At 39.9% G+C, this 18355-nt stretch overlaps 1 protein-coding gene across 8 annotated transcripts in view; it reads left to right on the top strand.

Annotated features, from left to right (window-relative positions):
• The window catches only part of BBS9 (Bardet-Biedl syndrome 9), a 547267-nt gene that overhangs the window by 265715 nt on the left and 263197 nt on the right, over positions 1 to 18355 (top strand). For all 8 annotated transcript variants that reach the window (XM_074988121.1, XM_074988123.1, XM_074988125.1 and 5 more), the window contains one exon: positions 18011 to 18193. In XM_074988121.1, the coding sequence (XP_074844222.1) occupies positions 18011 to 18193 (183 nt within the window). The remainder of the gene's footprint in view (positions 1 to 18010; positions 18194 to 18355) is intronic.

Here is an 18355-nt window from a genome sequence, read left to right as displayed (position 1 = left end):
TTCTAGAGAAGAGTCTGTGTATATTCATGTCTTAGACTGAAAGGTCAGCTATCAGATTACAGCTCTTTGTTTCCAAGCTCCCTCTGAGGGGGGGAGGGGGGGACTAAGAGCTTGGGGTACCCACAGGGAGACATCCCAAGTGTGTCTTTTTGGACTAAAGGTTTTTCTTTTTTTCACTTGGGTAGTGGTGTCAAGTACCCCCGAGGGTCAGGGAAGCTATGAACTTGAGTAGTGTTTTTAAGCAGAATCTTTATAGGCAAGGCATTTTTAAGGTTTGGCAGGCCCCCCACTTGCTGCACTTAGAATGTCAGAGTGGGGAGGTAGGCCTGACATCACATTTGAGGAATTCGCAACTGGGGAGGGATTGCTGTATTATTTTTAGAGTGGTTTAGGAATTGATAATAAGTATGTTCATCACCACCTCAAAATTGTTGGTTTGAATCCAACTCAGGTAGGCTAAGTAAGTTATACTATCATCTGATGACTCTTTGAGTATTCATGAGTTAATGGTCTCAATCCTAATTTCAGCTGACTATGTCAACATCACAAGAAATGAATACCATCACAGATGGTACTATTTGGTAGTCTTACTGGAAGAGAGGTCAAGTCTTGTGCATCACAGATGACAAACACCCATAAAGGAAGTTTTTCTGGATCATTGGTTGGACATTACCAGGCAGTCTACAATGTCATAGTGCTCTTACTGTTCTGTGGATGGATAAAAGACTTCAGGCTGGCTGTGGCTATCATTCTGGCACCTTGAATTAGCACCAGATTCAGATTTTTGAAACAATTTTAATTTTGTTGTTAATATATTTTGATTTAATCATAGAATCATAGGACTGGAAAGGGCCTTGAGAGGTTGTCTGGTCCAGTCCACTGCAGTCCTGGCAGGACTAAGTGTTATCTAGACCAGCCAGGGGTTATCAAACTTTTTACGCCAGGCCCCACTTTTTTCAATGAAATTAGCAGCCTCCCCACAGTCTGTCTACTATAATTCAAAGAGACAGAAATTTCAGTTATGTTGATATGAAAAAAAAACCCCACACCTTTTGGCATGTGTAAGAAAATAAGTCTGTAGAATGTAAAAACTTTATTAATTGGTATATAAATGTAAATACACATACATATAAACACTAACATATTTCAACATTTTAATGCGATAGATGAGCCTGAGACCCAGCAGATGATCATGTTGGGTTGCCCTTATGAAATTTCATGCCCCCCCCACTAAGGGGGCCCACCCTCCCACTTTGCACCCCTGATCTAGACCATTCCTGCTAGGTGTTCTTCCTGCTGTGCTCTCTGACTTTTACAAAGGTGCTATTCCCTATCTCTCACTCTGATTTAATACCTCCATTTAAACAGAACTTTCTTTGTATTGAAATTATTATGCTTATTATAGGTTGAACCTCTCTTGCCCAGTGCCTTTGGGACCTGGCCAGTGCCAGACAAGAGAATTTGCTGGAGAATGGGAGGTCAGTATTTTCTAGCACGTTAACCACACTTCCACTGCTTACTGGCCTCTGAGAACATATTTAGGGGTAAATGAGAGTAAATAACAGCACAGAGCACTGAGAGCCAGGACTGGTGTCTGTAAACATACTTTATGGGACCACAGGAAACTTGGCCACACCCATGATGAGTGGTTGTCCAGCAAACTAAAATCATGCTGGATTACGAAGTTTGCCAGCAGAGAGAGTTCCATATTAGAGAGGTTCAACCTGTGCGGGAAAAAGAACCAAAAGCAAGAGTTGGGAAGACTTCATATTTCCTTTTGAGTAGTATCCCTATGCATGCTCCGATCTTAGGCACAGGGATGCATATACAGTTTGAAGTAGAGCACCCATAAGGATATGCATCTCAAAGAACCTCAGTTATCACATAGGGTAAGTAATCCTTTCTTCTTTTTTCAAGGAGTATGCCTCCGGGTGCTGCATTTGTGTGTTTCTGCACCTAGGATCATTACATTTTCATGACCTTATTGAGGACTCTTAGGTCTAGAATGGACATCCAACTTAGTTCTTCTTGTAAATGAGGAAGTAGGGAGTTGAATACATGGAAGAGCCAAGGTGTGGAGCATGTTGTTCTGTGAGGGAGGAGAGGCATCTTGCAGCCTTGACTAAATTGTCAAAATTGCCTCAAGTGGAACACCAAGAGGGAGGCACATCTTGAAGAACCTCAGCTACTGCACAAGATGAGTAACCCTCTCTTTAAAGCCACGTAGTCTAGAAAGCAAAAAGTAAGTTCTTGTGTCCTTGTGCATTGACATGAGAAAACGCCTATTTCCAAACTTTATGGCACATTTTTAAAGCTCTACTAACAATACTGTGAAATCAGATGGCCTAAAGACAGCTTGAAATGTGGAGGGAGAATTTCATGTAATGAAGAGAGAGTCTGCAAATAATTAGATTTAGTAGAAAATTCGATCTTCTAATTAGCCTACTGTTTTTTCTTTAACTGATAATTTTAGAAAATGTTTCCAGTTTAACAGTGCATGGGCATTGATCTTACCTCCAGATTCTATATTAGGAACCACAATATTTTCAGTTCCCTTGAAATTATATGATATTCAGCCGCCATTGGAAACCTCAGGTTGTCTAGCAATAGACAGATGTGAAAAAAAATTCAGATGAAATTGCCTAGGTGGGTGTAACAAGAATTGCTATTCAGCAATTCAGTTTCTTCAATGTTTAACTGAAATGAGTTTATTTTCATGATCTGGAAGCATCTGTGCATTGACATTTTTATTTTGTTAGGGTAGAATAGAAATAGGGTTTGTTCATGTATGTAAATGAAATTAGTGGTATTATGTTACTGCTAAAGTTTACTTGTGTGATATCTTTTAAAGGACTTGCTGTGCCAGAGAATACGTTTATAAAACATAATACAAATATGTAAAATGCTGCTTTGAAAGATATGTGCTAGGCACTCCTGTGGGACACTGATCATCTGTTTATATTTTTAATCTAACATCTTGATCCTGCAAACACTCATGTATTCCACTTTGTGCACGATAGCCCCATTGAAGTCAATAGCAGTACTCACAGCATGGTATCCTGGCCCCACTGGGTATGTCTACACTGCAATAAAAGACCCACAGTACAGCACAGCCACAGCCACAGATGACCCAGGGTAACTGCCTTGGGCTTGCAGTGCTTAGGCAGCGGGTTGATAAAATTGTATGATTGACTTTTGGGTTCAGACTGGAGCCTGAGTTCTGAGACTCTGTGAAATTAGATATGGGGAGACCTTGCTGATCAGAGAGAATACCGTTTTTTCTTGCCGTGTAGACAAGCCCACCGAAGTCAATGACAGCATTCCCATTGACACCATTGAAGTTAAGATTTCATGCAGCGTTCTTAAAGTTAAGCATGTGCATAAATGTTTGTAGGATCAAGGTCCAAGTAACATCCAAGGTGTATTGAGCACCCTCAACTCACAACTACCCATCCCTCATGGGAGTAGAACTCCTTCAGAACTTTACAGGATCAGGCTCTTAATAAATATCTGTTTTAAATTCATTGTCAGATTTATAAATAAAATAAAATACTTGAGAATAAAACCAAAGCTTTTCATTATTACCTAAGGTCATAATACGTTATTCAATGGTATAAAGCTAACCGGTGTTTAGTTTCTTTTATTATTATTATTCAATAGCTGCTAATTCAAATTCCAACTCTGCAGTGAAAGTCTCTCTGTCCTCTATGCTAATGACTATTAGAAGTTCCTTTCCGTGTGTTTGTGTACATAATTTTTGGCACATCCCAGTACTTAACATTTTTGTTTTGGAAGTATAAGTAAAGGATTCATTGTAACTCAGTGGCTTCTCAAGTTCTATATAATTTGTAACAGATGTTATTTCCCTTAGATAAGCTACTAATTTTATAACTCCATTTTTCAATTTAGATATAGAGGAGAATTCACTTTTAAACATATTGGGAAGAATTATGTACATTTTGGAATAAACTGTATCCACTGCTTTATAATCTATTTCCATTCTTCCTTGTTCCCTCATTTTTACATTTCCTTTATACCAAGGAGTGGGCAGTTCTTTGTTTGCAGAGTAGGCTAAGGTGTTTACTTGTGCATAGAGTAACTGAAGGATGCTCAATATTTTACGTAGTTTTAGTGCTCTGGAGCCCTCGTCATGGCCTACAACCTCAATATGCATTGTTCAAACACAGAACTAAAAAGGGGTCTCGGCCCTAAAGAGCTTGCTCTTAGTCAGTGGTTCCCAAACTTTTTGGCATCACACCCCCCTTTTGATTTTTGAGAAGCCTTCATGCCCACCCCTACCTTTTCTTTACCGTCATCAAATCTCCCTTTTAACAAAAAATTCAATTTGTAATTTACAATGAACACAAAAGCTTGACATAATTTTATTTAAAATTAAAAATAAGCACAAATAGTTTTCCTTGGCCCCTTGTGGGTGCCTGGTGCAGCCCCCGCTGGCCAGCTGCCTGAGCCCTGTGCCAGCTGCCCACCTGACTGAGATCTGTGCTGTCAGAACCATCTGCCTGAGCCCCACACCGCTGGGCCCAGCCGCCTGCTCACCCACCAGCCACCTGCCCCAGCTGTGGGCCAGCCACGTGAGCAGCCTGGCCGAGACCCCCGCTGCCTGGGCCAGCCACCAGCCTGCCAGCCCGAGCTGCCTGAGCCTTGTTCTACTGGAACCAGCTGCCTGCCCACCAGCCCGAGACACCTGAGCCCTGTGATGCCAGGGCCAGGCACCCAAGCCCCATGAATCCTGCAAGCTGGCCAGCTGCCCAAGCCCCACGAGCCTTGTGAGCCACTCTCCTGAGCCCCTCCCCTCCCACAAAGCCAGGCACCACCAGCTCCCCCGCTCTTACCCCATCCCTATCCTCCTTATCCGAATTAGGTGCTCCCAACCTCCGCATCTAAGCCCATCCTCCTCCACCCGGCAACCTACACTCACTCACCTTTGCATGTAGGTCTTTGCCATCTGCCTGCTTTTTATAGTGGCTGCACAGGGTCACCCACTTAAAATGGCAGGGGCTGAGAGCCAGAAGCAAAGGCCAGCTCTTTCTTCGGGTGGAGGGAATGATGGGGGGGGGCTGGTTTCCTCATGTCCCCCCTGGAATTTCTTCACACACACCCCCAGGGGCACACCCCCCAGTCTGGGAAAACATGCTCTAAATAGACAAGGCAGATGCAGAGTGTGGGGAAGAAGCAGACTATGCAAACAGATAGAGTAATCTGATGGCAGCAAATTTTTTTTGTGAGTGTAATAAGGATGGGATACTGGGAAGGAAAAGATGTTTAAAGGGTTATTGAAGTAAGAAGATGGTGTTGAAGGGTAGGGTTTAAACAGACAGCCAATCAGCACAGAGAAAAAGAAATTCAGTCAACACTGTAGAAAGTTTTCCAAGGGGTCAAGGATCCTGCTTTGGCTGCTTCTGATTGTGCTGGCAGGAGTCTCTGGCTGACTCCTCATGCAGATTTTTACCAAGCCTGCTTGTTGGGGGTGAGGAGAGAGATCACCTGGGTCCTAGTCCTCCCCACAGTGTGTGTGGGTTCTCCCCTGCACAGTTTGAGGGATCTCCCAGTGTAGCAGTCCAGTCCCTGGCAGGCTCCTCTGTGCAGTGTATTTATTTTGTGTCTGTATAAGTCACCCCCCTCTTTCCCTCAACCCCCCGGCTAGGTAAACAAAGAACAAGGCACCCTCTACCTCAAAAGTCCAAAAATAAATAATCAATAATAAAAAAGTAAAAGTAAATAAATGAAGTTTAAAACAACCCTCCAAACCCTATCTCAAGTAGTTTTCGAAAAAAGTGCTGGAGACCAAAGCCAATAGGGGACAGATTTGTTTCATGCTTGGCTTTGTGTAGCCAGGCTTATTTATATCACCTATGTCCAGCCATAATGGATTCTTCCTTCCGAACTGCTTCTCATCAGTCTGTTAAGTGATTTATTTCTACTAATCATATCCCTTTTTTTCAATCCACTGAGTAGAATACATCTCTGTCCTATTCAGATAGGACACAGTACCCCTTGGTAATCTTCCTAGTGATAACAAAGAGGTTTGAGAAGTAAAACCTTAAGAATGAAATACTTGTACTCATTGATTGTTCTTTAAAAAAAAAAAAAAAAAAAAAAAAAGGCCTGTAATCTCCATTGCTGCTGAAGCATACAGATTGTATCACACTTTCAGATTTTTGTAATCATTTTTTGAATGGCTGAAATAAGCACTTAGTCATTTTATCCGAATTCAGCTGCTTATCAACGTTGAATGTAATAAAAACAAAAGGGTGCAGTGTGCCTCATTTACTGGTATGATGGTAATCTCTTCTTTCTTTGTTGTTTCTTGGAGACAGTCAGGTTTCCTATGTCTGAATGCTAACACAGGATTCAAGTTGAAACCATAACACCTGTTTGTTTTGGTTAAAGATAGAGGACAACTTGAACTGGCTGTGAACAATACTATATACCATGTGGTAGATATCACTAAGACTTCATCCATACTAACAATATTTTCAGACGGAGTGTGAAAAAATATCCCACGGCCAACATAAGATTCATGGACAAATGTGCTGGTTTGATAGAAAGGCTCAACCTAGATAACAACGCTTGGTAAGGGGGTTTAATTATGCCAAAAAGAAAGCTTTTGCCCACTGCCAAAGAACGAGTGCAGAGAGACCTCACAGCAGCGCTGTTGTAGCAGTACAGCTGTGATGCCATCAAGTCCATAGTGTAGGCATAGTCAATTTCCTGGTCTTTTGTAGTTTTGACAAATGGAGTAGTCATGGTTGCCTTGCCACTAAAGGTGAAGAATGATCTTGTGTCAAAGTTGAGGAGTTTTAAATATAATATTGTTTTATCTAAAATCAAAATAACTTAAGATAAAATTACTTTTATTTTCTCAAATGGATGGGCTATAGAAAGGTAACACAAATTTTGAGAAAAGGGTAAATGGATCTGGGAGGCACAGAGGATGGATAACTGTGATATAGCATCTTTCATGTCTTGGTCAGCTTCACAAATAATGCTTATGTCAGGAATGTCTTGAAAGTAGGTATGATTTAATGTCATTTCCTAGAAGAAATGTGTTGATTGTCTGTCTGGTTCATGGAGGATGTGCTAACATCTCAGAAAGTACCATCACAGTTGGTACTAATTGGCATTCTTATCTCAGGGTCAGGTATTCAAAGGCTGAAGTCCCAAATGAAACTTAGGCTATATATAATGCAGGACTATGGGAATGCTGAAACATTGGTAGTACTCTTCTTTGGAAGTAACATATAAGTTAATACCCAGAAGTTTGTAGGCTGGGTATAGATAAAGATTACTTTTTGACTGTAGTATCCTGGCCTACATTTCATAAAGCAGGCTCACGTGTCCAAACTACGGGTGGGCACTAATTGTCTGCTTATCTACACAGACTCTTTCCTGTTAGTGTTCATCTCATTGTTTTATAAACAGCTTTGAAAATTCTACACAAAAGCTGTTACATTAAAGCAAATTATACGCTGACATAATGGACATTAGAGATTTTAAAATTAATTACCAATACTATCAGACAATTATACCTTTCTAACAGTATGTATTTCTAATAGCTAATCATAGTGCCTGGGTGCTAGATACATAAATTGAACATTCCTGGAAAAGATGATCATACTTAGAGTGTAGCACAAGATGTAAGGCTGGTAAGGATTTTTTTGGTTGGTTGGTTGGTGGGTTTTTTTTAATTTAAAGACAACTATGGAAAAGATCATAGTATTACATTATTTTTCCTTCTCCAAAATGCATAATGCTAAATAATAATTTGCTTTTTACTGGCACAGATATCCACCAAATCCTAATTTATCAGGTCCTGACCTAATTATTTTTAGACATACTAGAAAGGGGTTGGAGCAAGGAGATCTTGGTGGTAGGTATTTATCCACGGATAATTTTCGGAAGAGATCTTTGTGTTCATGGCCAGTTTTTCAGCTTAAATGGTTGTTTCCAAATATAGAATTAATGATTCTGAAGAAGTGTGAGCAAATAGTCTTCCACATAATTGTAAGCTTTAATACTGGGGCACTGACCAGACTTTTGTGGCCCCTCTTCGGCTACATCCCAACCCAGGAAGCAGTGAGGTGGCAGAGTAAGAGCAGTAAATATATGTCTTACATGCCTGCCTAGAGAAACCTCACGGGGGCAGCCATCTTGGAAGCTAGAGAGATCTGGTCCTCCAAGGCCTAGCAACTGCTAATGAGAGCTCAGCAGGAGGGCCAGCCTTATGATTATTTGGTGCCCTACATAGCCTGACCACTTAAACCTTTCTTTCTCGTTGGGGTGGTGGGGGGCAGAGCTCATGTCTGTGAGGGAGGAGCTGTGAGGGGCAAGAGCAGGTCAGGGTAGATAGCAGGAGAGCAGGTGGACTGTGTATCACAGCTGGTCCAAGCTGTGGGCCAGGAGGTGGAGCAGGGGGCAGGAGGCTGGAGGATTGGGCCACTAGGGCTGGTGCTGCCTGCTTGCCTGGCCCGAAGCTCATGCAGCATAGGACAGTACTAAATTTGGGGCACCTACACAGCTATATATGCCCAAGAGTGGCCCTGCCCTGTGGGTTCATATAAAAGGAGCTGCTGGGCATTAGTAGGTCAATTTGCGGCTGTCCAAAGGCACCTGACAAGTAGTTAGGATTTAGGGTTGGCTAAGTTTACACTGAGGCTACAAAGAGAAGAAGAACCAGAGCATGTTGAGCTAAAGGGGCCCTATAAGAAGAGTGCCATGGATTCAGAAGATTGAAGTTGAGTCATACATTGCTGCAGTTCATAGGGTCCCTGGGTTGAAACCTAAAATGCTAGGTGGGCTCAAGACTCCCCTATTATCCTAAAATGGCAGAAACACAAATGAGGCAGGACTTCCTTGGGAGCCTTAAGCCTTAATAAAGGGCTAAATTTAAAGGGCGAAGAGTGGGGCTGGATAGGCAGTCCTTAGAATTTTGGGGGCCCTGTGCAATACTATTAAAATGGTGCCCCTATGCCTGATGGCAGCCCAGGACTGAGGGAATGATATTTTACAGAAGTGATTTTATACTCTTCAGCAACACATTAATGAAATACGGTTAAAGCAAATTTTAAACTAAGGTCCTGGAGATTAACACAGTGAATTCAGAAACTGACTATACATACCTGATATTGGCAAATACCTGTTAAATGGCTTCATTGCCACATGAGTGGCTCTTTCACAGACACATGGTTCTGGAAGTAAGTCTGTTAGGCTTCTTCACTTTTAAGTTAACTAAAACCTCTCCAGAGAAAGTTGAGCCAAAAAACAGGGAGAGGAAGAAGGTGGGCTGATGGGGCTAAGTCATGGGTGTCCAACCTTTTGGCTTGCCTGGGCCGCAATGAGTGAAGAGGAATTGTCTTAGGCTGCATATAAAATATATAATATAGTTAATGTATATAAATCACATAATAATGTTAAAAGTTTACGATCTTGTGGGGCTGCATTACTAGCTGTCCAGGGCTGCATGCGGCCCGTGGGCTGCAGGTTGGACACGCCTGGGCTAAGTGGTGCCCCAAATTTTCAGGTGCCCTATGCAGTGGCCTATTCTGCATATGACTAAGGATGCCCCTGGGGATAAAGACCATAGGGGAAAAAAGAGACCGTCTTATTTCCTGATTCTTCAGTACCCTGGAAGGGGTTCATTTGGACCTTGTGACTTGGCCAAAGCATTAAGCCATTAAGGACCTATGAAGATCAGCGTCATAAGATGAAAAAGGTCTGCGGTACCACACCCAACCACTAGAAGGTCCTCAAGTGGCAGCCAGTAATACATTGGTTGCAGAATTAAATGGCACCCAATAACTGTTTTGTAATGTGTGGGTCCATATCTCACCAGAGTCGTCATACTTCTAATGCATTCTTTGATGAAGACTCTTGCCTTGCATAAATAACTACCAAATACTGATCTTTGGAAAATGGTAGATACCTACACTCCCCATTGACTTTTCTGGAAAATAAGCATCTACCAGAATTGGCATGTGTGACAGAAAAAAACATTCCTGTTTGGAGAAAACAGATGTGTGTGTAATATAAATAAGTTCAATTATTTTTTCAAAAGTGATTTTGAATATGTACATTTGGCAGGTGAGGGCAGGAGGGACTGGCTATGAAAGTCAGAAACTTTTAGTTGTCTTCATTTGGGCAACCAAAAATTGAAACATCCAAAATTTATTAGTTGTTTTCCAAAAGTCTTAATATAGTGCTTAATTTGTAATGAAAGAGGCACTCAGACAATTTTTTCCTTGCATATCTGATGTGGCAAGGCCAGAGGTGCTGGAGCTATGTATTGTGAAACTTAGAGTTGCTGCAGCTCAGCCCTGGTAAGCCATACCACAAATTAAGCACTGACTAATGGGGACATGAAGGAAAACCAAGCAGTTAACCTTTGATTCATCTTCCTTCATTACCATGGTATAAAGAAATCGTAATCTTTACTTAGAAATTATTTGGATCTAATCTTGTTGGTAGTGCTTGTGTAGGGTGAAGTCTGTGAATTTTTTAGAATATTATAAAAACACTTCTGGAATTAAGCTTTGCCTTTGCCAAATGTGAATGTGAAATTTAGTGGAAGCATATAAAATGAATAGCCTTGTTATAGAGAATATTTATTCTTGGCTGTTTCTTTTTCACAATGTGCTTCCATTAATAACTGTTTTAAAATGCAGGGTTCTGCTTAACTGTGGATTGGTTTATTGAAACAGGGTAAAAAATTGGTCAACCGGAAAAGAGCTTACAAAAAAGACTATACATGAAAAGAAAATTTTGATTATCTTTTGAACAAATACTATACCAGATGCTATGCCTTGGGTCTGTGACAATACGTCTGTGATCATAAGAACGTAAGCATAGCCATACTGGGTCAGATGAAAAGTCCAGCTAACTCAGTATCTTGTCTTCCAACAGTAGTCAATGACAAGTGCCCCAGAGGGAATGAACAGAACAGGTAATCATCAAGTGATCCATCCCCTGTCGAGCTTTCTGGCAGGCAGAGACTAGGGATACCATCCTTGTCTTTCCTGGCTAATAGCTGTTGATGGACCTATCCTCCATGAATTTATGTAGTTCTTTTTTGAACTGTTGTAATCTTAGCCTCACAGCATCTTCTGGCAAAGAGTTCCACAGGTTGACTGCATGTTGTGTGAATAAATACATCCTTTTATTTGTTTTAAATGTGCTAACTATGAATTTCGTTTGGTGACCCCTAGTTCTTTCCCTTTCTTAATGATTCACAACATTCTGTTAGCTTTTTTGACAGCCACCTTACATTGAGTGGATGTTTTCAGTGAACTATACATAATGGCCGTGTCTACACTAGCCAAAACCTTTGAAATGGCCACGCAAATGGCCATTTCAAAGTTTACTAATGAAGTGCTGAAATACATATTCAGCGCTTCATTAACATGCAGGCGGCGCTGGCACTTCGAAATTGATGTGGCTCGCCGCCGCGTGGCTCATCCAGATGGGCCTCCTTTCCAAAAGGACCCTGGGTACTTCGAAGTCCCCTTATTCCCATCTGTTCATAGGAATAAGGGGACTTCAAAGTAGGCAGGGGCCTTTTGAAAAGGAGCCCCGTCTGCATGAGCTGCGTGGTGGCGATCCATGTCAATTTCGAAGTGCCGCGGCCGCCCGCATGCTAATGAAGCGCTGAATATGTATTTCAGCGCTTCTTTAGTAAACTTCGAAATGGCCATTTGCGTGGCCATTTCGAAGTTTTTGGCTAGTGTAGACATAGCCAATAACTCCAAGACTTCTTTTTGAATGGTAACAACTGATTTAGACCCTGTCATTTTATATGTGTAGTTGGGATGATCATTTCTAATATACCTGACTTTAAATTTCATCTTCCTTTTGCTGCCCAATCACCCAGTTTTGAGAGATCCTTCTGAAGCTTTTCTCAGTCTACCTGGGATTTAAGTATCTTATACAGTTTTGAATCAACTGCACATTTTGCCACCTCACGTTTTACCCCTTTTCCCAGATGATTTCTGAATATATTGAGTAGGACTGGTTCCAAAACAGACCCCTGAGGGACACCACTATTTTCCTCTCTCTATTTCGAAAACAGACACTTTTATACCTACTCTTTGTTCCCTATCTTTTTAACTAGTCACCAAGTGCATGAAATCAGTGTTCCCTGGGAGGCTGCTCAGGAGAGATTCAGGTACCACCCAGCTAATTAGCAGAGTGCCCACAGCTGGCAGCATTTGTTTTTATTGGTGGTGGACATTTGCACATGACTTGGTGCATATAAAATTTATTCTGCTCTTGAATGGAAAAAATTAGAGGAAAAACCTTCCTTCTTATCCCATGACAGCTTACTTTACTTAAGAGACATAGGTGAGGGCCCTTGTCAAAGACCTTCTGAAAATCTAGGTACAATATATCAACTTGATTCCTTCTGCCCCCTCCCCTTGTTGACCCCAAAGAATGCTAGTAGATTGGTGAGACATGATTTCCCTTTACAGAAACAATTCTTCCCCAAATTACATTCATCTATACATCTGATTTTTTTTTAACTATAGTTTCACCCAGTATATTTCTGGTACTGGAGTCAGGCTTACCAACCTGTAATTGCCAGGATTACCTCTGGAGCTCTTTTTAAAAATTAGCATCACATTAGCTATCATTTAATCATTTGGTAGAGGAGCTGGTTAAATGACAGGTTGTAGACTATAGTTTACTAGTTCTACAGTTTCACACTTGAGTTCCTTCAGAACTTTTGGGTGTATGCCATCTGGCCCTGATGAGTTTTTATTCTTTAATTTATTAATTTATCCCAAAGCCGCCTCTAATGAAACCTCAGTTGGGGCCATTTTTTCAGTTATCTCAGACCCTGAGGTAAGAATGGTGGTTATTACCAACTATGATGATGCATTTTCCCCTCCTCTACTGATCTGAGTATGGAGGTTTTGTGAAATCTATTTGTTAAATTATCTTTTGGGTGAAGACTTTGTGTTGCCAAGAAACAAGGAGCCAGGAAACAAAAAAGATGACTGTCCCAGAATGGGTTATGTGTTGGATTAATGAATGGGCTTTTTTCTAGAGATTATCTGGTTTCATGAAAGTTCATGTATTACAGCAACATCAGCTCCACTCTCTCTTACTGCCACCAAAGTTTGCTTGCAAATGAGAAGAAACAGGTGACACAGAGAAGCCACTATTGGAATTGAAGAAGAGGTTTCCTGCTTTGATGCTTGATGTACACATGTACAGGAGATTAAAAAAAATCTGAAAAACTGAAAAGATAGTTTGGAAATTAGAAAAATCACATTAGAAATGAGAGAGACTGTAGAATCTCAATTTGCAAAGATAGAGATTCAATTTTTTTCCCTTATTGTAAACAAAATATTATTAGAGGTAATGTCCAGGTAAAGAGGACATATTCAAATGTGGAAAGTACTGTGAGATTTTGGAGAATTGGAGAAAGTTCTAAGAATTTATATGTTTTCAGATTTTCTAAGGGCCTGACTGAAGCTTTTAAGAAGCTTGAAGAACTTTTAAAAATACTTAGCTGATGTCTTAGGAATTGTTCAAAGAAATTTTTCTCTGTAAGAAAAGCTTTATTTTTTTTAACCCTATAAATCAGGAGTGGAACCATGTGTGGATCTGGATGAGTAGTACATTGCAGAGATTATGGAGGCTGTCCCAGCTGCTTCCTGTATTACTAAGTCATCTGGTTCAGAGCAGATCTCAAGCGGTATTCTTCTTCTAACCTTTGCCCTATCTAATGATAGAAGTTGGGTTTTGAAGCTGCAATTGCCAACGTAGATATATATTATTTTATGGTAATAAAATCTTTATAATTCCAGATGTTTCAGATCTCCTGAAGCTACATGTTTGCACTTCCTCATCTATAAGCAGAAGATTTTAGATCTAAAAGTTGTTTTTTTCTTTTGGTTTCTCTGTAAGTGCTGGGTGTATATATATATATATATAATATGTGATGGTGTGGTATAAAGATTTCATTGGCATGTTTTGAGGGTTGCAACACCCCAGGCCACCCTGACTCCAAAGGAATTTAAGCATTTCACTTATGCAAAACCAGACTGCATTTTGTGTATCTTAAAACAGATTAATTATGGGACAAAGAAGAAAACATTCTTGTGGCAGGTTGAGTTAAAACAAAAAAAAAGGAAGAAACCCTCCTCTTTCAAACTAGTCTGAAATGTAGCATATTAAAAATAGTTCCAGGGAGGAAGATTTATTTACTTATTAAATGATGTTTTTTCTATTTTAGGTATTTATTTAAATGTGTAAAACATGAAAATGTATCCCTTGCTTTGGACATAAGTTTCACAATTATATTGGATGAGGCTGCCTCGCCTCATGCATAATAAAACATCAAACAAGACCCGTTCTCTGTACGCAATAGTAATCAAACTGTTCAAGGTCCAACTCATCAAACTCCCCACATCCTGGGAAATGGATGGACCTGGGCATCTAACCTTAATACATTTAGGTTATTTTGAGACAACTTTTAGAGCAGATTCCAAAGTGGAGCACCCCTCATGTATAGTTCCAAGCCAACAGCTCCTTTTAATTCTGTTGAAAGGCTCAAACTCAAGAGAAATCACAGAAATGTATTGATGTTAGCACCTATCTTAGAGTACTAGTCTAAAATGCCACTTAGCAAGTGAGATGCTTCATTTTGCACTAGTTTTAATTTTCAAGTTTTAGTTATGAGTAGAATGTAACTCATTATAGTAGGGGTATTCTTAAAATATAGTCTTGAAGACAAAGCAATACATAACCGGCAAGATCTGTATCAGAGAGGGAATACCCCACTCTGTTCATTGTTGATGGATTTTTCATCTCTTCCATCTGCTTCCTCCAACTCACCAACATTAGTTGAATCTAGTCTTGGTTAAGTCATAGCCTTCATCTAAGCCCGAAACTCATATATACTACCAAGTTATTCATTATACCCCACTAGTAAGGTTCGGTATGATAGTGATGTGGTGCTGGGTTTCATAGAAAATACATCTCAACTCGTCTTTCCTCACTTTCCCTCTCACCAATCTCAAAAGCTTCGCACAGGAAGAACAGACTCCTCCAGTGCTCCGATGAGAGGGGTCTTGAGGCAAAGGAACAATTGCCCACGGTTGTCATCTCAGAAAAATTAAAAAACAAAACATCTCTAGATTAGTGGGAGGAGTGTTCAAATGTGAATAACAAATGTGTGTTCTTAAATAGTGCTTCATTTGTCTCATGACTATCAACTCTGTGGCTATGTCTACACTAGACGCATCTGTTGACAGAAGGTACTGCCAACAGGGAAATCTCGACAGAACCTCTGCAAACAGATCGCATCTACACACAACTTGCTCAGTTGACAGAGAACTGCTAGACTGCACTCCCCTCTGGTGCAGGGCTGCCTGGCAACTGGCAGTCCTCTCTGTTGACAGATGTGTCTACACTGCATTTCTGTCGACAGATTGTTATGCCTCAAATTTTTGAAGGATAATATTGTCAAGGCAAATGCAGAGTTCTGGTGAGAATCCATCAACAGAATGCTTTAAGTGTGTAGATGCCTTCTGAGTTATGTCGAGAGAAGGCCCCTTTGGTTGACAAAACTCTCTAGTGTAGACCCAGCCTGTGTGTGTGTGTGTGTGTAATTTGTTAAGGCAGTGATGACTCAACAGAGTGCTGACTGCAGTCCTACCTTTGCTTTGTAACATGGAGAGATTGTATGTATTAAATCCTTTCTGCACAAAGGAAATCTTAGGCATTTTTGGTGAGCCCTGGACACATTAGGGATTGAGGTGGAGTGCACAGGAAGTGGTTTTGAATGAGAAGAGTCTGACAGGATATGGGATAGGCTAGCTCTATCATGTAGAGGATTATGCACAGGCATTCCTCTCTTAGAGCCTGCAGGCAGATCTTTCATTAAGGTCCTGGTAACTGTAGCAACTTGAAAACTGAGTAAAAGTGAAATTGGAGTTAATACATAGCAAAACAGTTATCAGTGATGATGGGGCAACAAGTGCAATGTAAATTAAAATAATGTCCAGTTCTTGAAGGAACTGCTGAGGTCTCAGAGCTCATATGTAATTTTTGCCTCATTGTTAATTTTCTGTGATGGGTGAGCTCGTAGGGTTTTTTAACCTGGACATATTGCCACTTTGGCCTTTTGCCATCTTTCTGTGGTTGGCTGACAGTTGCAATGTGATGGTTGTACTGTATACAAACAGTGCCATGAGACTGAAGACAAAGAACTGGATGTGACCCTATTCATACTATAAGATTGATGTCTGTGATGTTATTGCTTTACTGTAACCAATTTTAAAGCATATTTTGGCAGTTCTCCCTATGTGGGATTAATTTCACTCTAGCTTTTATGAGTTGAGGTTTTTCACCTAATGTAGGGTGTGTGCATCACTACTTGGCTTTTTTTAGTACAATGTTTGGACTTGGAGATCCTTGGCATTCTCCATTTTTATTTGGAAATGTATGTTTTAAAATGTAGAATAAAAACAACCAATACTTTTTGTTTGAAATAATTTACATGTATTGTTTCCTAAAATTCACTGTATCTTTAGCTCCCTATTCATCTTGGAGCCCAAAGGGAACACCCCCACTTCTAGTGCTGGCATTGTACATTAAAAATAGTTTTCCTTCACAAAGGCTAGTTGCTGGTTAGGTATATTTCCAGGCTGAAGATACATTGAATAATATTTTTTGCCATTTCCAATAGTACTGACATTTAACAGATTGAGCTATCCTACCTTTCCTTTGTAAATGAATTCTGTTTTAGTCCTAATTACACTTTGTACTTCTATAGGGCCTTTCATGAAAACATTGTAAAGCACTTTACAAAATTAAGGTTGTCAGCCTACCTGTTAAGTAGGTAACATTTCTTTGCACATGAGTAAACATAGAGGAAAAAGATTTTGAGGAAGTGCTGTAGGTTGATTTAAACGTTCACCACCTGTGAAAACCAACCCTTAATGAACAATTTATAATGTCACTAGTTGAGATTACAATGTGTCTTGGAAGTTGTGGCTCAAACCCCACTTTTAACCACCAGATAGACAATGCTCATTTCCTTTAAATTCAGTTTATGTATAGCATGGAAAATCTGTTGCTGGTGTATAAAATTACATTGAAATGATAGGAAGTTATCTTGAAGAAAACAATAGTAATATTAATTAGGTTTCTACACCACATTGTAATCTATATTTATAGCAAATTGTGTTATTTTTCTCACATTTCTGCAATGTAATGCTATGCAGACATTTGTAGAAAGTGTCTGTAATGACAAAACATATCTAATATTAGTAAAATTTCCATTTAGTGGTTGCAGGTTTTCCTTTCAAGTTCTATTTCTAGATTTTTCCACTAAGTACTGAAGAGGATAAAAATATCATGGCAACTTACCGGAAAAGGGGCTGGTATTTAAAGCAAGCATACACTGAATTTTCTTTTCAAGGTCTGTGTAGCCCAGTATTTTACCTCGGTGTTAAAAATGACATCACCCAACCAATCACATGCAATATTACCGGTGTAATGCTGAACTAGCATAAAATCCCACCTGGTAAAATAAAAATATGATAGTATTTTCCAGGTAGAAATAACTGGCATATTAAATTACAGTTATAAAATAAATGTACTATTTTTGATTGTGAGTCCTAAAAGGGTATTGGTCAAACAGTGATTAACAACATGTGTGGTATAATCCTTAATGTTTACAGTTTGATAGGGACTATTGTATTACACTAGATGATGGAAATCAACCTTGGGAGTGCCTTATTGTAGAGTATGCATTAAACAGAATCCTCTCTATACTGACTTAATTTATTAATTAATCACACTGCTACATGACTTTTAAATCACTTTGACAGATAACTTCTTCATATTTTTGTGAGTTGTATTTACAGATGACTAAGTTCATCATGTTCTGGTAAACAAAAACAAGAATATGTCCAAGATAATTTTAGTGTAGATTATTAAGAATGGTAAAAATATGTCTAACAAAAATTTATGATCTTTGCAGATAATAGCCCTAGCAGATGCAGCGGAGGAAAACCAAGCCAATATGTTCCAGGCATTCACAAAGTTGAAAAGTGCCACCCTGCTGGTGATTATGCTGATTAGTCTGTGGCAGAAACTCAGTACTGACCAAGTAGCTATTCTGGAAGCTGCCTTTTTGCCATTAACACTGGATAGCCAAGGGCTGGTAAGGATCTGTGAGATTTACTGAAAATCTGCATATGTGGGAGGAACTAATCAATTAACTTGATTTTCTCAATGTGTCCTGTAAATGGCCATTCCTTTTAAGAGAATATAATATTTCCCTTCCCACTGTTCTGTAAAAAAAATCTTCATTTAGAAGGGTTGT

Source organism: Carettochelys insculpta, chromosome 2 (genome assembly GCF_033958435.1).
Source record: "Carettochelys insculpta isolate YL-2023 chromosome 2, ASM3395843v1, whole genome shotgun sequence".
Taxonomy (NCBI): Eukaryota; Metazoa; Chordata; order Testudines; family Carettochelyidae; genus Carettochelys; species Carettochelys insculpta.
Note: the sequence above shows the minus strand (reverse complement) of the source record. Positions and strands in the feature narration are given on the sequence as shown.